Source organism: Eschrichtius robustus, chromosome X, assembly GCF_028021215.1.
Source record: "Eschrichtius robustus isolate mEscRob2 chromosome X, mEscRob2.pri, whole genome shotgun sequence".
Classification (NCBI taxonomy): domain Eukaryota; kingdom Metazoa; phylum Chordata; class Mammalia; order Artiodactyla; family Eschrichtiidae; genus Eschrichtius; species Eschrichtius robustus.
The window spans coordinates 131762491-131787017 of NC_090845.1; the positions used below are offsets into that span (position 1 = coordinate 131762491).

At 49.6% G+C, this 24527-nt stretch overlaps 1 protein-coding gene across 5 annotated transcripts in view; it reads left to right on the forward strand.

The window, feature by feature from the left end:
- Nucleotides 1-24527, forward strand: part of MAMLD1 (mastermind like domain containing 1) — a 112076-nt gene that overhangs the window by 81366 nt on the left and 6183 nt on the right. For 2 of the 5 annotated variants that reach the window (XM_068533790.1, XM_068533791.1), the window contains one exon: nt 18947-19069. The exons of 1 other annotated variant lie outside the window; for it this stretch is intronic. In XM_068533790.1, coding sequence (XP_068389891.1) covers nt 18947-19069 — 123 coding nt within the window. Of the gene's footprint in view, nt 1-18946; nt 19070-21234; nt 21479-24527 lie in introns of all 5 variants that reach the window. 2 more of the 5 variants (XM_068533794.1, XM_068533795.1) reach the window with 1 other exon arrangement.

Consider the following 24527-nt stretch of genomic DNA (forward strand, 5'->3'; position numbering starts at 1 on the left):
CCACTCTTCATGGCGGTGCGCGGGCCTCTCACTGTCGCGGCCTCTCTTGTTGCGGAGCACGGGCTCCAGACGCGCAGGCTCAGTAGTTGTGGCTTACGGGCCTAGTTGCTCCGCGGCATGTGGGATCTTCCCAGCCCAGGGCTCGAACCCGTGTCCCCTGCATTGGCAGGCAGATTCTCAACCACTGCGCCACCAGGGAAGCCCTTCTCTCTGTTTTTAATCGAAGTGAGGCAAAATGAATTTTGTTGCCATAATTGAATGCCCCTTCTCGCTGAAAACCATCGAGGATACCTTAGGGTATTGTGAACATCAGGGTTAGGACTTCAATTTGACTATCAGCCACTGGCAGAGGAACTGACATTTACTCAAAGACAGAGACAGTTCTGTCCAGGAGATGGGACTTGTGCTCTGGAAGAGTCGGGGAAGCAAGAGGCAGCAAGAGCGCCCTGGGTGCACGTGCGGTTGCAGAGCTGGGAGTGTAGCATGGCGGGGAGGAGGAACGAGGATGGTGGCCAGTTGGAATAAGAACAAAAAAGCCTGAAATCTGATCCTTGAGGCAGGCCGAGTGGGGGGGTGGGCAGCTGCAGAGAAATAGACCAAAGAGGCGCATGCTATGGTTTGGAGAGATTTTGAGAGGGGCGAGAGAGGGGACCTGAGCCTGCCTCTGGGAAGGCTGGACGAGCCCTCGCCTGCGTCTGCCCCGTTTTCCGCCTTTAATGCCAGCCGCCAGTCTCCCGTGCTTAGGCAGCAGTGAGCACCCAGCAATGGTGGAGGCGCGGGCTCATCGGGGGAACTTGCCATCCACCCTCCTGAAGGGCTGGGCCGGAGGGGGATCTGGGCGCCTCGGTCTGAAGTGGGACCGTGAGGAAGCCCTCTTGTCACCCTCACCCGTGGGTGCCTCTTGTCCCTGGGAACTGAGCCCCTGAAGCACAGCACTCCCAGCACCCAGGGCCTGGAGGGAGACAGCACAGAGCCAGGGACAGCGGGGCCTTGGCCCTTGGTTCCTGGCAGGGTGCAGGCCCCGGGACTGGGCTTGAGGCTTGGATCACTGAGGTCCAAATCCCGGCTCTGCCACTTTTTCATTTGGCACGCTCCTTCCTCTCTCTGCGCCTCAGTCTCTCCATCTGCAAAATGGAGATGCTAGTATACCTATCAAATGGGGCTGCTGAGAGGATTCAACGAGATGAGGTAAAAGTGCCTGGCCCAGGGCCTGGCACACAATAATGCTCCACCGATGTTAGCTGTACTGTTTCGAGAAAGCTCTTGAAACTCGGCACCCAGTGGAATGCGTTTAGGCTGCCAGGCTCCCCTCCGGCTCCCAGAGTTGGGTGGTGGCTTGCAGAGGAGGGGCGGGGGAGCGCTCTCCAGCCGTGGGGTGTCAGGGAGGCCAAGTGGCAGACACAGACTGGTGACCCCCGAAAGGAGCAGAGCAGCCGGGCCCGGCTGCAGCTTCCCGAGCACCCTGGCCAGTGGGGAGGGGACAGTGCTGGCCATTCTCCCTCCAAGCACAGATGGCAGAGGTGCTGGGAGCCATGCGGGGGGCTGCACCATCCCCGCGTGTGTGCTGAGTAACAAACGGCAGTAACAAATCCTGCCTGCATTCAGCTGGGCCCCAACCCCGCCGCTTGCAGCAGGCCGAGGGCTGCCTGGGTTTCTAGATCCAGAGGGACTGCTGCTGATGGGCGGAGAGAAAGAATGGAGGGCAAGTGAGGGCCAGCCTTGCCGGCCCCCCGGCGCCAACGCCGCCAGGAGCGCTGGTTCAGCGTGGTGACTTGGTTTGGACTTCCGAGGTTGGACTCGACTGCTCGGTAGAGCAGAACCTTGAATTACTGCTGTCTCGATTAACACTGCAAATTAAAATCTTTCCCTTCACACCGTGACCTCCCATTGCAAACCAAAATGATAAAACCAGGTTAGTTAGACCGAGAGAATTCCCTATTCTTGTCAAAGTTACGCCGGCTCCATTTTACACTGGAGGAAGAGAGTCAGGAGAAATGGCAGCGTGTGAGTCTGCTCCTAGCCTCAACATCGTTCATGGCCCTTTAAAAGCAAGTGACCACTATCTTGCCAGAATACTACACCCCCGTGGGATCAGATGTACCACACGTTGTCAAGGAAGGGCCTGTGACCTTGGACTTGAGAGTCCTTTCAGCAGCTTCCCTTAATTCTTCTGCTGTTTTGAGGCTAAGAGGCAGGGCAGAGCGGCACTGCTCCCCGTGTAATGAGGAAAGCTTCTTCGCCTTTGTCTTCTACGAATTCTGGTGAGAAGCATCACAGATTTCATTTCAAAGGTTAGTACTGCTGAAATGCAAGAGCAGAGGCCCCTGGGGGAAGCTCTGGGTGCACTAAGGAAGAAGCGGGGCAGGCAAGTCAGATTTCAGAGAGCCCATGTGTCCGAGCTCGGGCCTCGCCTTACACACGTCTTCTCTACCAGACATGAGGACATTTTCCTGAATAAGCATCTTTATTTTGTTTTTAAATTATTATTATTTTTAAGATTTATTTATTTATTCATTTTTGGCTGTGTTGGGTCTCAGTTGCGGCACGCGGGCTTTTCTCTAGTTGTAGCACTCAGGCTCAGTAGTTGCGGCGCGTGGGCTTAGTTGCCCTGCGGCACGTGGGATCCCTGACCAGGGATCGAACCGGTGTCCCCTGCATTGCAAGATGGATTCTCAACCACTGGACCACCAAGGAAGTCCCTAAGCATCTTTATTTTGTATTTAAGCACGATTGTACATACAAGCTTAGTTTTTCCTTTCTTTTTTTAAATTGGGCAGCAAAGAACTATTTAGTTTGGGGAAACATTTTTTAGCTGCTTTGGGAGGAAATATAATTAGACAAAGTTTACAATAAGTCCCCTACATACGAACCTCCAAGTTATGAGCTTTCAAAGATGCGCACGTGCCCCTGTATGCCAGCTGTTGTACTGTACTACAGTACTGTTCAAGGTACTGTACTGTAAGATTAAAAATGTTTTCTTGGGACTTGCCTGGTGGCACAGTGGTTAAGAATCCGCCTGCCGGGACTTCCCCAGTGGTTCAGTGGTTAAGAATCCGCCTGCCAATGCAGGGGACATGGATTCGAGCCCTGGTCCGGGAAGATCCCACATGCCACAGAGCAACTAAGCCCGCGTGCCACAACTACTGAAGCCTGCACACCTAGAGCCCGTGCTCCGCACAAGAGAAGCCACTGCAATGAGAAGCCTGCGCATCTCAACGAAGAGCAGCCCCCGCTCGCCACAACTAGAAAAAGCCCACTTGCAGCAACAAAGACCCAGCGCAGCCAAAAATAAATAAATTAATGAATTTTTAAAAAATTTTTCTTTATTTTTTGTCTTTGTTAGTTTTTTAGGTATTATTTGTCTGAAAAATACTATAAACCTATTACAATACAGTGATACATAGCCGATTGTGTTAGTTGGGTACCTAGGCTAACTTTGTTGGACCTCAAACAAATTGGACTTACAAATGCGCTCTCAGAACAGAACTCATTCATATGTAGGGGACTTACTGTAATAATACATTTTGATAATTTAGAGACCGACATCTCTGTGTTGAATAAGTTTTGTTTTAACCACTCTGAATTGCCAGGAAATGAAAGTCTGTTTGGCAAAACGCAGGCTCAGAACTTGGTACTAATGTTACCAAGAATCAGATTTTTTTTTTCAGTTTCTTTTTTGGTTTCTAAGTACCATTAATGATCCTCCACCTCAAAGCTATGTCCTTATTTCAAGAAGTGGAAATTTTAAATGAGCTGCCTATCAAATGCTAACTTTTTAAACATCAAGCTTTTTCTGTGCCAGAAGCTGAAGAATAAGTGAAACGTCGCGTTGCAATGAGGCAGCATTACTTTTTGCCCCTGGAGTAATGATCCATCACTTAGTAAGGTCAACAAGAAAATTAATGGGGATGCACAAAGCCCCCCAGTTCAGATGCCTCCATAATGGCGATCACCAGCCTTAATTTTTAATTGCTTGACAATTGACTCATGAAAGCTAGAAAGGCAGCCATTTTCAGAAACCTCCTGTGAAGTTTTTGTTTGGTTTTTTGTTTGTTCCTTTTGTCTTTACATACCTGAAAGGAACACTAAACTTTGCTGAAGTTGGGGTGCCCAAAATAAGACGTTTTAAAAATGAAGTGTGTAAATTATTTTATACTAAGTTCATTGAGACAAGCTGCATATTTGTCACTGTAAAGCAAGGAAAGGAATCTGACTTCAGTTTTCAAAGAGTCGAAGAGGACAGAAATAAATCATTGTGTTATGTTCCTTTAAACTGTAACTGCTTATGAATATCTACAAACCCAAAATGTAGACCACGTCAAGGAGAGGCCGTCCACTTCCACACATAAAACAGGTTTGAAAGTGAAGTGGTCAGCTACTGTTATGACCCCAAGTGAAAAGTTAGCAAAATAGAAAAAATGTCTAGGGCAGATGGAGGGTCACAGTGGATTTGCGCCGTTCGGCTGTGACCCTAGCACCTACAGCCAGCGTTGTCGCTGAGTTCAGGATGGCGCCAGAGGAGCAACGCAGGTCAGAGATGCGACCCTCCGGGCGAGCAAGGGATGTGTCCTAAGGGGGCTCCACTGCACCCCTGCCCCTCCTTCCTGCACCCTCCCCAGCTTCCCTCTCTCAAATCCATTCGTGGCGCCATAGCACAAATTTATGGCAACCTCTCCTGAGCCCGTTTGTACGTTCAGCCTCTTCTGTCCCTTGGGGGTTGTCAAATCGCACAACCTGGGCCTGCTGGGCAAAGCAACAGTGTGCATATGCTCCTGGTGGCTTGCGAGCTTGAAGGGGGCAGCGGATGAAAGCAGCCCACCCCACCCCTACCCCCAGAGAGTTTCTGCTTCTTCCTAAGGAGTTGAAAAAGTTTAGGTTTTGATTTGATCTCGTGAATTTTGCCCACAGTGACAAGCGCTGCTTTGTCTGATTGTGCTCTGTTGTTGTTGGATGAGGGCTTATCATGTTAGCTTCTCCCAACAAAAAGCAGTGAGGTTGTTGAGAGCTAAAAGCAGCGTAAAGGTCCAAAGAGATCACACCTCCACCCCAGGCCCACGTGCGTGCGTGGCGGTCCTGAGAGCCCATGCGGTGCCCCGAGCTGAGCCCTCCCTGGCTCCTGCCTCCCAGGGGAATAACAGCTTCTAAGACAGTGGAAGAAAGGGGCAGCATTTCTCCATTTCTTCCATCCTTCGCTCCTTCTCCCCATGTGAACCGAGTTTCATGTTAGATTAGAAAGTGGGCAGCATGGATTCGCACAGAGCCCGTAGACCTTGACTCAGTGATGGAGAGCTAGGTGCACGGGAAAAGGGGAAGTGGGCAGTCCAGGAAATGATCACAAAGTCCTGGCCTAAATGTGACCTTGGAAGCCTGAAAGATGCATAGCCCTACTTCATCAGAAATTACTCCAACTCTTGCTTTGCTTTTGGGAGCTTTGGATTTGAAGCTAAATGCGGAGGCTCTATCTGGCCTTACCCCCTGCAGCATGCTACCATGTTTGGCCATTTTTGAGCAGAGGAAGTGAGCAGAATTGTGGGGACCCAGACTTTTCTACAGGCCCATGTCTGGGTGGCACGTGAAAAGAATTTGCCAAGCCAGCTGACTCAGGAGGCTAGTAGATGAAGGTGGACCCCTTATTCGCAGTTTTGCATAATGATCATTTATTTCCATGTGACAAAGCTTTGAAAGATGTGGGAGGCCTCCAACCACCCTTGAGTGGCAGTAAGTGGGAACAATTCCATGACCTTTCCCTCTATCAGGCAACACTTTCAAAGATGAGCTCTAGAAAATGTGAACAGGCAAAGCTCTCAAATATGGCTTTCTAGTTTCATGTCGTCAAAAAACAAAATCTTGACACCCATTAGGATGGCTATTATTTTTTAAAAAATAGAAAAAACTAATGTTGGTGAGATGTGGAGAAACTAGAAACCATATGCACTGTTAGTAGGAATGTAAAATGGTACAACTGCCGTAGAAAACAGTAGGGTGGTTCCTCAGAAAATTAAACATGCAATTACCATATGACCCAACAATTCCATTCTTGGGTATATACCCAAAAGAATTGAAAGCAGGTTCTTGAACAGATATCTGTTCACCAGTGTTCCTAGCAGCATTTTCACAATGTCCAAAAGGTAGACGCAACCAAAATGTCCATAGAGAGAAGAATGGATGAACAAAATGTGATCCATCCACACACAGTGGAATATTATTGAGCCTTAAAAGGAAGGAAATTCCAATACCTGTTACAACATGGATGAACTTTGAAGACATTATGCTAAGTGAAATCAGCCAGTCACCAAAGGACAAATACCATATTATTCTACTTATAACAGGGACCTAGGAGTCAGATTCATAGAGACAGAAAGCAGAGTGGTCCTTGCCTGGGGCTGGGGCACTGGGGGTTAGTGTCTAATGGGGACAGAGTTTCAGTTTGGGAAGATGAAAAAGTCCTGGAGATGGATGGTGGGGATGGTTGCACGACACTGTGAATGTACTTAATGCCATGGAACTATGCGCTTAAAACGGTCAGTTTAACAGCAAGAAAAAAAGAAAAGAAAAAGCAAATTTTAAAACATGAGCTAATCCTCTCCTAGTCAAGGCAGTGTTTAATTTTGATAATATTAACGTGTGATGTCGAGGTGGCAGCAGCTGAGCTGCCTGTCTTCCTTCATGGAGAGGAGAGTACTGACTGCACGGGTACCATACCCATGTTTCTTCTGTGCAGGCCGGCTGCACTTCCTAGATGCCTTAGTGACATGCGTGCACTTCCCCTTTTCACTTAGTGCATGCGTGTTACACGCACGGCGTAGGGTTCCTGGGCATAGCCAACGCCTAGAAAGAACTTTCCTGATAAATTGATCACAACTTCTGTCCTTTTCTGGGCATTTTAGAGAAATGACAACATGTGGATGGGGGAACAAAGAAGTGATGTAGACAGAATGGGGTCTCTGCTCCGGAATGGGGTAAGAAAGCCCACTGGCTTCATGGGTTCTCTGGTGCATCTGCAAGCCTAGAAACGCTAGGATGGCTCACAGTTTGCTGATTAATACAAGAGCCAACGGAACAATGCTAGGGACTCACTTTCTGTGCACAGTGTCCCTCTGGAGCAAGTGCTAGGCCCTGGGGTCGAGTTCTGGAAAAGGTTAAGGGTCTCGGCTACGGTGAGAACCAGGCGTGACACTGACACACAAAGTAGGAAACAGGAGCCTCTAGCCGTTGTCCAAATGACTTTTGGGAAGTTGACACACCTGGTCACTGTGTCCCCACTCACACCCCAGCTCTCAAGACCTTCGGTTTCTGCCTTTCAGGGCCTGGCAGTGTCCACTTTTTAATCAGAGTCGTTTGTGTCTTGCCTGTGCCCCCATTTGCTAGCAGATTCCTCAGGCACATGATGTCTTATCTAGGTCTGTAAACGTGAGCTCGAGGAGCCTTTGAACAAATGACTGGAAGAAGGCAGGAAGGAATGAACCTATAAATCAGTTGCATCTGCTGGCCTCTGAGAATGACGCTCCCGAGATTATTTTGAGTGTTTTAGAGTAATTATTGGTAGAAATCCCCAATCTTCGAAGCCCAGGAGGCTGATGAGCTCAGATTCTTGTGTTGGACTGAAGGGAGAGCTCCGCCTCTGCACGCAGGGTCCCTACCCCCCCTGACTGTGACTGTCCACGAGGACAGACACTTGCCTACAATTCTACAAGTGCACTATCTGAATGCGTTTGATTTCTTCAAACTCTAACAAATAGCACAGTTTTGGACCTCCAGGGGTAATTTGCACTGGTTGTTCTGTTGCGGTGGTAGCGGTTGTTTCGTGCATTTTAGAAGGACAAACAAGACCTCTGGCTGCTATTTCACATACCACAATGACAGCAGCACATGATGTAAGAAAAGAAAAAAAAGCTGGCTTAGAAATTCAGGCCACTCATTCCATTGCTTTTTCCCCCAGTTCAGATTCGCTTATGCCGCTCTGGGGCGGCACTGTTATTCCTAACGTAACCCAATCAATTTCAGTTTTGAAGGCTGCTCAGCGTGTGTTCTTGTCCTGTCAGACTTTAAATGTTAACTTATAAGAACAGTTGGTTGTATTTGAATAAGCTTTCCCCATTGGTTTAAAAGAATTAAAAGGTTTTTTTTTTTTTTTTTTTACTAGTTCATGAGCACAGATTTTTATATCCTTTGTGGAAATGATCTTTGGGGGTTTCGTTTTGATTTGTTTGTTTTTGTCATTTTGACAGCTGTATTGTTAGCTTCTTCTATTTGCTTGATTCACTTTTCATTTGGAAGTGTCTTCTTTAGCAGAATAATTACATCACAGAGATTCCTTCCTGGCACCCTCCAGAAAGATCTCCTGATGTCCCCTATTGCTATATTAGCTGTTAGAGTTTGAGATTGGTACAGATCAAAGTAGCAGAATGGGGTTGAAAAGGACAGCTTCTGGCAATGGCCTTGACCCTGTCGATTCCCTCTGAACTCATAGAGCTCCAGCATCATATAGATCTGTTCTGCCTGGCCCTTTCCTCAGCAGCCGGTGGGCAGTACTGCTCTTCCAAGCGCTGTGGTTACCCCATCCTCACTGCAAAAGGCAGGATTGTAGCAGAGGACCCATCCTTTGATGAAACTATGTCAGCCGACTATCGGAATGACCTCATGGCCTCAGGAACTGACCGGACTCCGCTGCAAGCAACAAATATGCTTGTGACTTGTCAGAGCTAGATTGACATCCAGTTTAGAGTTTAGGATCCTTCTCCATGTGCCCCATTTTTGGAAACAAATTACAAAATCGTGAGGTTGATCAACATTGTAGTCCAGATTGACATATATACGCTAATATGTATAAAATGGATAACTAATAAGAACCTGCTGTATAAAAAAATAAATAAAATTTAAAAAATTTAAAAAAAAATAAAAGACATTGTAGTCCAATATGCCCTCTGAGAATTCAGAGCCCTTCAGAGGTTTGAAGACAACTGGGATGTTCCCACCCCCAATTCTTTGCCCGTTTCCTGGCTATTTCTCTCTGAACTGAGCACAGGGCATTGTCGTGAGGCCCTCTGGGTGGGTAAGGCTTTACCGCACTGACCCAAATGCTTCAGGTGCATGAGCCCTGCGCAGGGGAGAGCAGGAGGGTCATTCCCCTTGTTCCCAGCAACGCCGCCGCTTCATTCCTGCTCCTCCATCTCACCTGCCATGGCAGTAGCCACAGCCCCACCTGCCCTGCCCACACTCATTGCCCAGGCAACTCCAACTTGTGACTCCGCCTTCCCATGTCTATTTCCCACTCTTCAGTAGATAAAAGGTGTTTTTTTGGCACTCTTTTTTTTTTTTTTTTTTTATTGTAGTATAGGTGATTTACAATGCTGTGTTAGTTTCAGGTGTGCAGCAAAGTGATTCCTTTATATATATATTTTTCAGATTCTTTTCCATTATAGGTTATTATGGGATATTGAGTAGAGTTCCCTGTGCTATACAGTAGGTCCTTGTTGGTTATCTACTTTATATACCTTAGTGTATATCTGCTAATCGATAAAGTTTTGATATAATATTGGACTAGGGTTTGAGAGAGAGAATGAACCCTCCTAGAGCCATCAGCACCCGAGTCACCAACACCTCTTACAGGCTTTTAATTTTTTGTTTACAGTTATTACCTCTGAAATCAAATCTTGACTTTCTGGTATGGTCTTGGACTTTTCAAGGGATTTAAAAATTTAGGAGCTCGGTGCCAGTAATTGCTTTTAGGAGCCAGCACTGCTTATTTGCTATAGATGAATTCCAGTTTGGATTGTCAATTATTTTCTTCACAGAAAGCCACAAAGTACATATTCGAGTTAGCGTCGGAATTGAATTTGATCCAGGAATTCATAATGTTGTTAAGCTAGATTATTGCTGCTAAAACGTGGATCACATTCAACTAATGCAAAATAGAGTATTTAAGAGCTTGAGTACCACACTTGAGATCTGAGCAAAGAGCCCAAGATTGCAATCTGGGATCCGCACTCGATGCGTTTGCTGGGTCACGTTGTACAGACAGCTTAGGCGTGCTAGAATTCTCTTTAGATGAACTGGTCTGTGGGTAAAGGAAGATGACTCAAGGCTGAGCAGGGTCCCACAGGCCCCAGGCGTCATCGTCAGAGATGGGCTGTCCTCCAGCGTGAGGCTGGAGGTGTGACGCAGACGTCGTGAAGGTCCGGCCAGGCTAGAGTCTTTAGCAGTTAGGATGTATTGAGTCGCAAATAGCAGGAAACAATAAAGGGAACTGACTGAGTCCTGTAAGTGGAAGTCCGGCGCTTGGGCAAACTGCAGGTAGTGTCACCAAAGATGCTCTTTCCTCCCTGCTTCATCCTCAGGCCGGCTCCCCCTTGTGGGCACACGATAGCCCTCAGCAACTCCAGGGGCTGCAGGCCGCCTCCTGCCCTCATCCAGGGGAGCAGAAGAGAGAGTTGCTTCGAGAAGGTCTGTCAGAAGAGCAAGGAAGCGTCTTTCCCAGAAAGCCCCTGGCACTTTGGGCACAGTGGCCTGAATTGATCACATGCCTACTATTCGGCTTCGTGTAAGCGGAGCTCGGTGCCCGGCCTCTGCAAGCCCAGGTGGAGCCAGGTTTCCCCAAAGCACATGGGCACATGGGGCAAGTGAGGCCGCCTGAACGGAAACTGTGGAAGGCACTGAGAGCAGGAGAACTAGGTGCCAGCTTAGCCATCATCTGTCTTTGCTGTAATCGGCCTCTTTGGCCATCCACAGTCAAACCCTCCCTCTTTGCCATGCGTATGCCTCCCGAAATGCTCACTCCTCCAGAAAACCTATGTACACCCTCCCCAGAGGGGTTCAGTTCCAATCCAGAAACTGCAGATGTCGTGCCATCCCCTCAGTTTGGTCAGAGCACAGCCCCTCCTGTTCCCGGGACCCCTGGCCATCGCGCTTACCTTGGCAGAGAAAAAGCAGAAGTACAGGACAGGAAAAAAAAAAAAGAAGCTCCCGTTTGGAAAGGAGGAATTGGAAAGCAACACACGGTGGTCACTAGCCCAGCATCCACGGGCTTAGGGGTTCCTTGCTTCTCCGGGCCTCAGTCTCCTCTTCTGTATAACGAGAGGGTTGGATTAAAGCAGTGGTTCTCTCTGGAGTGTGTCCTGGAGGGTTTGTGAAAGTGCAGAGTACTGGGCTCCACCTGCAGAGTTTCTGATTCAGTAGGTCCGGGTGGGACCCAGACACGTGCATTTCTAACTGCTGCTGTTGGCCCAACGACTCGCACTTTGAGAACCTCTGGTGTAGATGAGTCCCACAGGCCCTGCTGATTCTGACATTTGGGACTCAGCTTTTTCTTAGCTATCTCTTTCGTTCTACGTTGATTTACAACAGATTGTTCTATAAATGGGACACACCCTACCCTACCATGTGAATAGCTAAAAACATCTCAGACCCCCAGCTTTGGTTTGTTATCTGATTTTCAGCAAGTGGGCTTAGGGCTTCAGGAGAGCCAACGACTTTCTTGAATTTAATAAGTTAGGAATAGAAATACGAAGATTGTTCATCTGTCTTCCCCGCCCCCATCCACTGCAGCACGATGTTCTTTGGGTTGACTCTGTGTGACTCCAGAAAGCAGCCCTTTTTCCAGGGAGAACCCAGATCCTTAGGCCTCATTTTGAAAGCCTTCTCCGTACATAATCTGCGTATCCATCAGGTCTTGGGATAGGAGTGGCACTGGGTGAAGCTGTGATGTAGATAAAGTTGATTTGAGAACTTCGCCAATTTTCTGCCCAGGACCCCCTCACCTGGACAACATCTCTTTGTCCTTCAGGTCACAGCTTAAAGTTCAGTTCCCCCAAGAAGCCTCCTCTCACTAACCCCTCACCCCAGCCAGGCTGGGTTCTCCTGTTGTTCTCTGCAGTGTTCCCTTATAGCACTTAATTAACCACCTTTGTTATAAATCCCGTTTAAGTGATCTCCATTACATGAACGTGCCTGCTCTAAGAGGGCAACACCATCTCTGCTTTGTCCACCAGTGTTATCACAGCACAGGGCCTGGATCCTGGTGGGTGCTCAGTAAATATGTGTTGCACGAATGCTATAAAAGGCAGACTGTGAGCAGACTCCAGCCACCGTATTTTATTACAAGGAAAGCTATCGAACAATCTATACTATACGTTCTACTATGTGCAGTGATGGTTGCTCCAAAGGAACGAAACAGACAAGCCCTCAGAAGAAACAAACACACTGATAGAGAGCCTCAGGGTCCCTGGCAACTGCAGCCAAATCTTTCATACCCCTCCTGCCTTCTCTCTGGGAACCTGGCACCTGGGAACTAGGTATCTCCTTACCAGGCACCCTGGGCCTCCTCTCTCCAGACAGCAGCTTCCTGAACGCCCAGCTCCACCCCTCCCACACCCATAGTTTGGAGATAGGCATTTGGGTGAAGTCAGTGGAAGCCCCCCGCAGCTCACAGCATGCCCCACCCAGCAGGGCCTAGTGAGCTGGTCTGGGCGAAGCCCGCATTTTCCCCCTGGGGTGGTGTGAGTCTAGCGAGGCCCTGAAATGCCTGGCCCCAAGCAACAGCCTGAGTCTCCTGACTCCTGGCTCAGACTCTGGGCTCACGAATTCTGCATCTTGAAGCAGACAGGTGGCTTCAGATCTGGGAATGAGATATGAACTTCGTACACTTTTTTTTTTTTAATTTATTTATTTATTTATTTATTTATTTATGGCTGTGTTGGGTCTTTGTTTCTGTGCGAGGGCTTTCTCTAGTTGCGGCGAGCGGGGGCCACTCCTCATCGCGGTGCGCGGGCCTCTCACTATCGCGGCCTCTCTTGTTGCGGAGCACAGGCTCCGGACGCGCAGGCTCAGTAGTTGTGGCTCACGGGCCCAGTTGCTCCGCGGCATGTGGGATCCTCCCAGACCAGGGCTCGAACCCGTGTCCCCTGCACTGGCAGGCAGATTCTCAACCACTGCGCCACCAGGGAAGCCCCTTCGTACACTTTTTATCCCCAATGCTGTAATTCCCTACTATTAAGTATAATTTTATAATGAAATTCAACCCAACCTGAAAATTCTTTATTTAGAGAAGGCAGATTATTTATTACAGATGAAGTCTACAAACTGACCAGTAGTATACCCTGGAACAAAGGCCCTAGGGTGCAAGTGCTGTGTCATCCTACAGCTGCATGGCTAGTTTTACATTTCCCACCAGCAGTGAGTGGTCCAGTTTCTCCACTTTCTGACCAGCTTTTGGTGTTCCCACTGCTGTTTATTTCAGCCATTCTGATAGGTAAGTAGTGGTATCTCATTGTGGCTTTCATTTGCAGTTCTCTAATGGTTAATGATATTGAACATCTTTGTATGTGCTTATTTGCCTTCCGTAGAAACTCTTCAGTGGAATGTCTTTTCATGTCTTTCTCCCATTTTCTAATTGGGTAGTTTGTTTTCCTGCTGTTGAGTTGTTGAGATTCTTTATATATTCTAGATACTAGTCCTTTATCAGATAGGAGGTTTGCAGATGTTTTCTCCTAGTCGTGCTTTTCATTCTATTCACAGTGTCTTTCACAGAGCAAAAGATTTTACTTTTGATAAAGGCTAATTTATCAATATTTCCTTTTATGAGTCATGCTCCTTGGTGACCTTCGAGCTCATTCTAGTTAGATTAGGTGCATCACCAGTCTCTTTAGGTACTTATTTTCTGCATAGATTCCCACAGTTTCAATCTTAGCTGGAGACCTTGTCTTTTTCCAGTATGTTTTAAGATCTTCTGATTACAAGAATAATATATGCTCTTTGTAGTAAACTTTGAAAATGCAGAAAAGTGTAGCAAAAACACAAATCCCATGAGATAATAAAATACATAAATATACAATGTATAAATTAGCCAGAGATAACCGCTGTTAACGTGCTGGAATACACATTATTTTTTTTCTGTGCCAAAATATGTATTTCACATGACTGGCGTTGAGCTGTGTATATAGCATTTCCTTTTATTGTGAAACGTGACATAGATACAGAAGAGTATGCAAGGCCTATATGAACAGTTTAAAGAAGTATAAAGTGAAAACCTGTGTCACTGCTGGTTAGGTTGAGAAATAGAACATGGTCGACCCCCGAGTAGACCCCATACCCCTGCTGCCATGTGCCCCTTCTGGTAGAATTAACCACTATCTTGATTCCAACGTTCTCTTGCTTTTCTATATGGTTCCACTACTTATTCATGAACTCTTCAACAAGCGATCGATTTGTTTTGAAGAGCCAAGTGGCAGGCACCATCTAGGTGCTTAGGCAGCAAAGGGTCAGGGTGCCACTATTCAGTGGAGGCTTCCAGAAGAGAAGCCGCTCCCCTCTTACGGAAGCCAGTGACTAAAGGTACGACGGGTCCGGCCACTTGTAGAGCTCGCCGCCGTCAGGACTCCTGGCGGAGTCATGGGCATGGTACCGGCGTCATGGGCATGGTACCGGAGTCATGGGCATGGTACCGGACAGGCAGAAGAAATCTGGCCTGAGGGCTTTTTCTCACCACAGCCTGCCTCCAGGCCCTCCAGCTTCCAGGTGGAGGTCAACAGAGAACACCTCTGTGGGGTTGAAGCAAATCCGGGCAGCAGGATATGGAAGGCAGAGCAGGAAATTCAGCAGCAAATGGTCAAGCCAGATCTCTGCCAGAGGGGAGGAGAGGCAGATACGCAGGGGTGTGGAGGCGGGATGGCCATCCAGGCGTCTGCCTCATTGTGTTGGCCACCCACGTGCACTTCACCTGCCAGCGCCAGAGACCACCTGGGGCTGCTGTTCCTGAGCCTGCCATGTGGACCAAGCTGCTCTTCCACCCTCCCCTCTGCCATTCTGTGATGCAGCTTCCTTGGGGCCGTGGAGCCAGTTAACCCTGGTCTGACTGCTTTTGAGCTTGGGATGATGCATTCGCCTTATTCTTGCAGGATTGTGTCTTTAAAAACCAAACCAGGCCAACCCCTCACGGGACTTTTAGTGGGGCTTTGTGAGGGAGTGAATTTAGATGCATGCATTAGATCTGCTGTCTCGATCCGGAAGTCTCCAAAGGAAATCCTGCCGCTCCCTTCCTCGGTTGCCTGAATGTGATGGTTAGTCGGATGGCTTCTTTGGAACCCCGGGGCCTGTCAGCAGTGCTTACTGCACCCGGCGGGGAGACACTGGACGGAACGGGGGAGGATTCGGCGCGCAGAAGCAGAAGGGTTATGTGCTGGACGTGGCAGCTGTTCATCGTCATCTCCCCCATCATCATGAGACGATCGGAGCCTTCCAGAAGCTGTCAGAGCCTGGCTCCAGAGGCTCTGGACTCTCGTCGAGAGCTTTGGTGTCCTTTGACCCAGTCCCTGGCGCTCCTCGTAGCAGTGATCTTGACCTCACCTTGCCCGTAGGGTGATTCCCAGTGGCCCACGTAGCCTGACCAGACACGTAGTCTTCCTCCTCTATAACCCAGCGTTACCAACGACGGGCACAGCCCTGGCCACTCTGCAAAAACGCCCCACGGAAAAACAGCTCCAGACATTTAAACCTGGAAATACTAACATTCAGTTATATACATTTATAGAGGAAAAGTCCAGAAAAGCTGAAAGGAAACTTTTACAAAATGCAAATGTACAGAAGAGATCCAGCAAATGATAGGATTGGTGCTGCCTTAGAGGGTTTCTTGCAGAATCTCTCTAGTGACCCTCCCACTCCCTGTACCACATGTATCAGAACAGAAATCCCTCAACTTGGACTTCTCCTCACTTTAGGATACAGTTGTTATAAAAGGAAAACAACACCTGGGTCACACAGTAGCCCACCCAGCAGCCCTTGCACAGCTATGAGACCCTAGCAGCACTCCAGAATCTTCTTGCTGCTGGTCTGCTTGTATATCACATTAGCAAAAGTTTCAGTCGGGCAATTGGATCAAGCAAAACTCGGGGCCTGGGCTTTGTAGTCAGACAATGTCTGGATTCTAGTCCAGGCCCTGGCACTTACTAACGAGTGACCTCCATCAAGCTAGTTGCTTAACCTTTTCTCTTTGTGCCTCAGTTTCCTCATCTTTACAATGGGATCATAACAGTGCCTCCGTCTTCGGATTGTTCTAAGAATTAATTAATTGAAATGACTCCAGGGAAGGGCTGAACCCAGTGCCTTAGATTAAGTTCTCAGTAAATGTTTCTAATATTATCATCGTCGTTTATTATTATTATTAGTCTATTTTACCAAGAGATAGGAAAAGTGATAGCTCCGCTGAGCTATGTTGGCCAGACCACGCCTTAGAGCATGTTCAGTTCTAGGAGGAGCGGATCAAGATGGTGGAATAAAGGGACGTGCAACTCACCTCCTCCCACAGGACAGTGCCTGGAACATTGTAAAAGTGCTTGATACATGGCAGAGGTATTATTGTTGATTAAGACTACCACTGACTAACCTTCAGAGAATACAGCATGCAGGCACTACACGTGTGTTAGTTAATTCGGTGAATCCTCATAACCTCCGCCACTCTGTGAATGACGCACTTCTATTACTTCCCCTTTACAGATGCGGATAGTAAGGCACAGAAGGGTTAAGTAACTTCCCCCAGTTACATAGCTAAGAAGTGGCAAATCCACGATTCGAGTCCAGACCCTCTCTCTCCAGAGCCTGCACTCTTAGCCAGTATGGCGAAGAACTGTGCTCTCCGTTACTGTCACCAGCATTCACAGGGGGCTATTTAAATTCATTAAAAGTGAATACAATTCAGAATTCAGTTCTTCATTTGCGCTAGACACATTTCAGGTGCTCTACTGTCGCATGTGGTCAGGCGCTACCATACTGGACAGCGCAGGTATAGAGCATTCCGTTCTTTCTGGAGGATGACTGAGCATCATCGCAAAGTTCTGTGGGACTATGCTGCTTTGTTGAGCTTCTACGATTCTGTTTCTTACAAAATCTCAGGCTTGAGTTGTATAGCTTTCTCCTAGTGTTATTAATAGATGCATGCTTGTGATATATTGAAATCCCATTTGCATTTGGCCAAGTAGTGTAATGGCAAGTAAGAGGCCAAGAAGTCTGACTCACATTACACTTTCCTGGTTTCCCAAAGCATTACTTCACATTTACAAAGTCGTCTCCTGTCACCTCTGACAAGTCGGCACATTCATCCGTTTGCCCAGAGATCCAGCTTCTTCTGCAGCTCTGCCTTGCCCTCTTTGAGCTATCTGGATAGCATTTAGTACCCTAGCATGTTCATCTCACTCGTGACTTGAACAGCTGGGGCTGGCTTCTGAAGTCAGCCCAGCCGTGAGTGACCTTGGCCTCTGAGAGTCTCTGGCACATGCACCAAGTCTCCTGTTCCTTCTTCTGGGCTCTCTCTGCTCGCCTCTGTTACACGGTTAGTAAAGTAAAGGAGGAGTTGAACAGGATTTGTTGCCTGAACTTTCAGGATGAGTAAGTCTAGAGATCAACAAGCTCCCAGAAGCCAGTGGAATTACAGTACACAACTGTAACCTTGTGAATGCACATATATTTCCTTCTGACCTCCACGGCGAAGACTGGACCAAGATCTAATCCAGTCAATAATTGATAAAGCCAGAGCAGTCATCTGCTTCTTGCAAAGCGTCTGAGTATCTGTGGAGGTTAGTCATAATCTGAGCTCCTTACATCAGAGCCCATTTGTTCTACGGTGAGGTCACAGGATAGCCAACAACGTGGAGTTTACTCCAGTGTGGATGAAGGACACCCGACTGCTTCTCTCCGTGTGCAGAGAAGGAGCCCTCTTCTCCCAAACCCAGCACTTGCTTGGGTTTTAGTCACTCTGTAGATCAGGTCCAGGCCTGTACCCACCTTCCTGCTGTGCGTCCTGGGTAAACCTATCTCCACTTCCTTGTCTTGTAAACTGGGGACAGTCTCAAATATATGTGTGTGTGCACGGTTAGTGCAGTAAATGTTAGCTGATGTGATTTCCACGGTGTGATGATGATCTCTGTTCTACTGATGGGTCTTATTAACCCAACAGCGTTGAAAAGAGATGAGTAAATGTGCTTAAAATGAGGGTCAAGGCTCACTTTTATCATTAACAGTGCTCACTGGACTGTCATATCCCGAGTGCCCGGGATATCATGCCAAGCTCATAACAGATACAGTCAGTTGAATTTTCCAAATATTTGCTGAACCCTTTGCCTGTGCCAGGCACTGTCTGGGCACCAGAGGGGTTTAAGGATGATTAAGACTTGGCCCGACAAGGATGTATCAGTCAGCCAGAGGAGCTGGACCAAAGGAGAGACAGAATTCCCAGGGTGGATCTCCAAGGACACGCAGGGTTCCAGACGGGAAACTTGGAGAAAGGGCTCTCTGGGCTGGCGAAGCAAGGAGCGCGAGCACAGGGGACTGAACACAGGCGGCAGCCTGTCTGGGGGAACTCCAAGGACGTGGGTATGACTGCGGGGTAGTGCACCTGACACCATGGGACAGGAAACCTGCCTGCCAAGAAGGCAGGAGGCCAAGGGACAAAGAGCCCTAATTGCAAAGTTTAGCAGGATGTGCTTGGGGCTCTAAGTGGCTGCAAGCCATCAGAGCGACCCAGGGACAACCTCGTTCCAGCAAGTTCTCTAGCAATCACGGGAAGCCCAGTGGGTGTGAGCTCTGTGAAACCGGGCACCACATCAGGCACTATCCATCCCAGGGTCTGATTCTCTGAAATTTGGAATCACGTGGAACCAGCCAGTCTGAGAGGTAGTAATCATGCCCACCAATTATGGATTGACTTGCTTTTCTGAGATTTTCGGTGATTCCAAAGAGAGAGATGGGTTTACCTTATGTGTGGAAACCTCCAGGCGTTGAAAAGTCCCAACCACTTTTTCTTTGGAAGCTGGACCTCCCACTTACAGGGCGTGTGACAGCAGTTTCTTTTCCAAAGTAAATAAAACGGAGAAGATACACAAGCATCAGCTACAGAGCTCCTTGTCAGTCAGAGTCAAGATTGAATCTCATCTAGTTTATTTCTTTTCTTTTTCTAACCGAGGATTACACCGGTCCGCGAAGCGCCTGCTCCCATTCTGCTCCACTCGAATGGGTGGTTGCAGCCCCGTTCCCAACTGCTGCCGAAACAGAACTGCCCACACGGTCGGGGCATCTTCTGCCGCTGGTAATTTCCATGTGCCATCTGCAGGTTTTTTTCTGCCTGATGAACTACCGAGGCACTGTGAGCGTATATATTCGTGCTGATGGGGGTTCTTGCTTCTTGACCCGTCATTAATATCCTACAAGTCACATGAAGCTACCAGGGATTCCTGAGCAAAAGCTTAAAATGCTTCAGTTCCCTACAAATGAGCCCCACTCATTGCTTTCAGACTGTGTCGTCATGGGGTGGGCAAGGAATCAGACCTCTAGGAATAGTTGCATATGGGGATTGTAAAAACTCCTACGTGGCTATAAAATAGTGTTTTGAATTATCAAGGCGCTAGGTATGCAGGCAGAAAGAATAGTCCATTGTAGAGAGCGACGTTTCTGCTCATGTCCCAGATGACCTTGGTCCAAGGACACACTGGAGCTTGACGAAGCGAAGCTTCAGGTGGCCAGTGAGCTCAGCTCTGCACTAATGCACCAGCCCAAGGGGAGGGGCGCCGGGCCCTCTGTAGTTGGCTTATCGTCAGAATGGCAAAGAAGTTTTCTTTCCCACGTGCAGTGAGTTCACTTGCTAAGCGTATTTCACGTGGTTTTTTGGTTTTGTTTTTCTTTGGGGAGAGGGGTGTCATCTCTAAAACTCTCCAAGTAGTTAGGTTTTCTTCCTAATCCCATCTTTAAGTATTTATAATGTGTTCTTAAAATTTTGCCTGGGGGTCCCTTGTAAAACCTGGCCTGTACTTTTCTTAATGACACACTTGAACAGTTTCTACATTTCAAAACTTGTTTTCCATATGACAAGCTAATCACACACACGCACACACCATGCCAAACTTCATGTGGACTTGGGAACCAGGCAAACCTGGATCTGCATCTTCCCCTGCTACTAACTAGCTGTGTGACTTTGGGCAACTTCGTTAACCTCTCTGGGCCTCAGTGTCCTTATCTGTAAAATAAGGACAATAATCGTTCCTGCCTCATATACAGCTGTTTCAAGGATTGAGTGAGACTGAGTATTGAAAGCACTTGGGTTAGTGCCTGGTACGTAGCAAATGCTCGATAAATTCAGTGGTGGCAGTTTTTATCGTTAATTCAAATACGGCATCCAAATATCTACTGGCCTGTCATCCATCGCAGAGACTTGCCCACAGTAGGCGCTTAGTCGTGTTTATTGTCATGAATTGAATTGACTCCGACTGTTTAGCTTAGATTCGGAGGATAAATATCTCCCTTGCTACTGGGCTGTTTGATAGAGACACAGGTGATCATGCAAAGCTCAGGTGTTAAAAGCACGAGAGTGAAGAGGCTGCTTCACGTAGAAAGACCTTCTCCTCAAGGCAGGCTCCCCCTGGTCCTCTTGGGCACCCCTGTGGCCGAGCGCTCGGTGCGCTCGGCAGGATGTCAGAGCTGTCTCGGCAGCTCCTTGGAGTCTTGAGGCTTCCTGTGACGTGGATATCAAGTGTGAGGGGTTTTAATTGCCTTTGGCTGAAAGAATTGGGTCAGATGTTCAATTCGGGCGAAATCCCTGCCTTCTAAAATATGGTGGAAAGGGGGAGGTGCCACTCACACGCAAGTCCTGAGACGTGGGGGCCCCGGCAAGGTGAAGTACAGTGAGGGCTGCCGCTCAGGGCTGGGCTGCTGTGAGATTGCCACTTGACTGCTTGGTTTTGCACTCACCATTTGGTTTTGCAGATTCCTCAGCATGTGTCTACACACACGTACCTACAAACCAGTTTAGAATGGTGTGCTCTGTTGGGGGGGAGGGGCGTGGGGAGGGATCGGGATTGGTCAAGGTCATTGCTGATGACCTAGCTTGACTCCCATGTCCAACAAGACAGTGACTGATGGAGGCAGAGGCTCCTTAACTGAGACCCACGGATGGGTAGTAAGTGGTCCAGAAAACCCCTGAGATTATAGGTAAGATGTCGGTGGGCTGGGAAGGGGGAGACACCAGCGTAAGTGCTTTTTCTGTGGAGAGAGACCATAGCTTTTAACCGGTTCTCAAAGGAGTCTGTGACCCAAGACAATAATTAAGACCACAAAGCTGTTGGGTTTGGTTGGCCCAGACCAGTTGGTGTGTCTAACCAAGCACCCAGACGACCCCGCTAGGCGGTCAGGGCAGTGACAAGAGCAGTCAGAGGCATGTCGTGGCCACGCCGCTGATGGACTGTTCAATGGTTGTTGTAGACTCATGTAGACAAAGCCTGCAAGCTTGGGGAAGCCAGGCCCCCCCAGGTCAGCCTCGGGCGACAGCCCCCATCCTGCCAGGCCCTGGGGAGTGAGTCCTTCCTGCCCGGCAGCTCCTTTGCTCAGGAGCTGGCCCGAGTCACCTCCTCGTACAGCACCTCAGAGGCAGCGCCCTGGGGCGGCTGGGATCCGAAGGCCTGGAGGCAGGTGCCCGCTCCACTACTGCCTAGCTGCGACGCTGTCGGTAAGTCACTTCCCCCAGCCTCGCTTTCCTCATCTGTCAGCTGGGCACCGTCCCCTGCTCAGCCTGCCCGCCTGCCGCACAGGGTTGTTGGGAGGCACAGAGGAGGTGACAGCCCGGCCGGTAAAGCTCTGTTCACCTAGGAGGGATTTCTAGCAGAGAGACCACCCAAGCAAGCGAGTGCTCCAGGCACCTCATCTCCGGGGCGTTGAGTGGGGGTCGCCCTGGGCGCAGTTGCTCCCTCCCTGCTGTTGGCCTTCCAGCACCCCAGCGCATTCCCTGCCTGTCTGTCCGTGCGGCCAGGCTGTGAGTCCGTGGGGCACAGGGGCTGCGCTTCTGCACCTCCGAATCCCTCCCCGCCGCCCCGACCCCGTGCCTGCCTGCTCCATAGCTGGTGGGCGCTCGGGAACCGCCTCTCCCTCCAGCGATCTGCCGTGGACTCCGCAACCCCAAGGTGTTCTTTGACCCCACCTGGAACTCACGCACCCCAGGAAGTGGGAAGCTGGATCGCGCCCCGCTGGAGGACTGGTAGCCCCGGGGCGGGGGCAGAAGGAAGCCAAGCCAAGCCTGTCCAAGATGGCTGTGAGTTTGCATATGCCCTGAAGAGTCACGTTAGTGGTCGTGAGAGCAAGATGGTGGACGCCAGCCAGAGCGGGCCTTTGCAGAGAATTTCATTTGGCTCGTGGAGTTGTTGTTCTGGTGCATGAAATATCAGTGTGTACAGGATGTCAGACCTCTCTGCAGAGAAAGCTAGAGAAATGAGCATTGGCTGAGTGATAGCGATCAGAAGATGCTCATCCAGCTGAAAGGACCTCCGGGATTCTGGCCTTTAATGGAAATGCTGCTTCGGTATGTGAGGCCTTGCTCTCCCCATCCCACGTGCCTCGGCCCGCAAGAACAAGCAGTGCTTTCCAGTCAAGGGCTATCGATTTTTCTCTCTCTTTTTTTTCCCCTTTTCTCTGCGTGCTCTCAGAGTGACAGTGCTCTTCGGCTTGTCCAGCACAAAGCTGCCAGGGAAACAGAATTAACAAAATGGATGGGGACATCGTCCACTCAGGACGTCTCTGAGTTCCACCCTGGTCTGACCTGTTTTGCCCTGTCCCCAAAAGGCAAAAAAATGAGGGATCCAAGCTAGCTTGCCTCGAGAGAATTCATTTCCCCACCTTATTATCTCTCTTCAAAGCCAAGCCAGGCCTTCCACCCTGCGCTGGAGGGTGGGGCAGAGGCTTGGCCCTCAGATCTTCCCTACGAAGCTTTGGAAGTTGGGCCCACCTCGGGGGGCTTTGAGGGACAGGACCTCCAGCTCAGCCATGACTCAGGAAGACCAGACACAGTGTGAGACGGAGGATGCAGGCACCCCAGGGGAAGAAGAAAGGCGAGCTGCAAAGACATTTGTTTCCTTTGCGGCCAGATCAATCCCAGCATGTAGACCCAGCCCTTCCGGGACCAGGCGGCCCTGAAACCACCGAGATGGAGGTGGAGTCTGGAGTCAGGAGAGAGTTCATATAGTTGGAGGTCAACTGCAAAGGCAGAAAATGGAAAAGAAAAAAGCTGAACTACAGCTCTGGTCATATTCAATGGCGTTGATTTTGTGAAGTCCCCAGCGGCAGCTTCAGATCGGTTCAAACCCAAGGGCAGCATCATGACCGTGGGGGAGGTCCCTGGCTCCTGCTCCAGAGGCCCCAAGGGTCAAAGAAAGACCCCAGCAGGCCACTGGTGCCCCGGCCTCCGGGTGTGGCTGGTTCCCGTGTACCCTGAGGGCCCCACGGCCTGACCCTGGGTTTCTGCCATGCCCGCCCACTCCCCATCCCTTCACTCTGTTGTATTCTCTTTAGTAGATGTGCCACCACTGGCAGTGATTTTCTTTGATTGATTTGCTTGCGTCTTGTCAGCTGCCCCCTCCATTGTAAGCTTCATGAGAGTAGAGACACACAGTGCCACCCCCATGCCTGGGACAGAGCCTGGCCCATGGTAGACCCATGAGAAATGTCTATCAGCTGACTGACAGAGGGGCTCACCTCCCACCCGGAGTCAGGGAGGCTGCCCTCCGGGCAGGGAAAGGCATTGAGCAGAGGCCCAAGGGAAGGGCAGGTGTGCGGCCGCCCCTGCCCCCGCCCTGGCCTTGGCCTCTGAGGTCCGCAGGGAAGAGTAGTGGCCTGATGACCCACTCGGCACTCCCATCTGGAGGCACTCTGGAGAAACTGAGTCACGGGCTCAGAGAGTTAGGAGCGGGGATTAGGAAACACTGGAGCTGGCCTGCCATTCGCTGTGGGCAGCCCGTTTCTGAAGGACACGTGGGGAGAGTTTAGCCTAAGAGCAATCGCGCCCCCTCAAACAGGGCTTCGGGTCTGAGGGGTCCCCGTGCACAGGCGTGTGGGAGTCCCTAGAATTCAGATCTCCATGCAGAACGCTGTCTTCCCGTCATTTCAAAGGAAAAGTCAGAAGAGCGGGTGAGTTGTTTCCAAATCTGGCTTCCCGAAACCACAAAAGAAGGTGCTTTTCCTATTGGAGGAAGAAACCAACCAACCAACCCACACACTAGAGCTCACTAACCTTTGAACCTTTAACACAGAGGCGAGTGGCTTCTGCTGTGGCAGGCTGGCTCTGCGTGGGGCACCCAAGGGCCTTGTCTACTGAGAGAGGAGCAAGGAGCTGCCTGGTGCTGGAAAAAGAAAGCCCCTCCCTCTGCCCCTTTTCCTCCTCCCCCTCCCCCTCCTCCCCCTTTCTCCTCCTCTTCCTCCTGTCTGTCTCCGTCTCCCCCCTCCCCTCCCTCTCTCCCTTCTCTGTCCTCTCCTCTCTCTCCCTCCCCCCTCCTTCCCTCTCTTAACTGTGCTGCACAAAATAAGGCTTCAGATCCATCCCTGCATTCCCCCAGAGCTATTCCCTTGGAGTCCCCTTCCCAGTCCGAACGCTCTCCTCTTGGGGATCGTGGGGCAAAAGTAACTTCAGGCCGAATCTGCCCGAAACGCAGGAACCCTGGGTGCACATCCGTGTGGAAGGCTTGCTGATATTCTGCCTCTGCCCCCTCCCCCATGCAGTTAGAGCGTCCCTG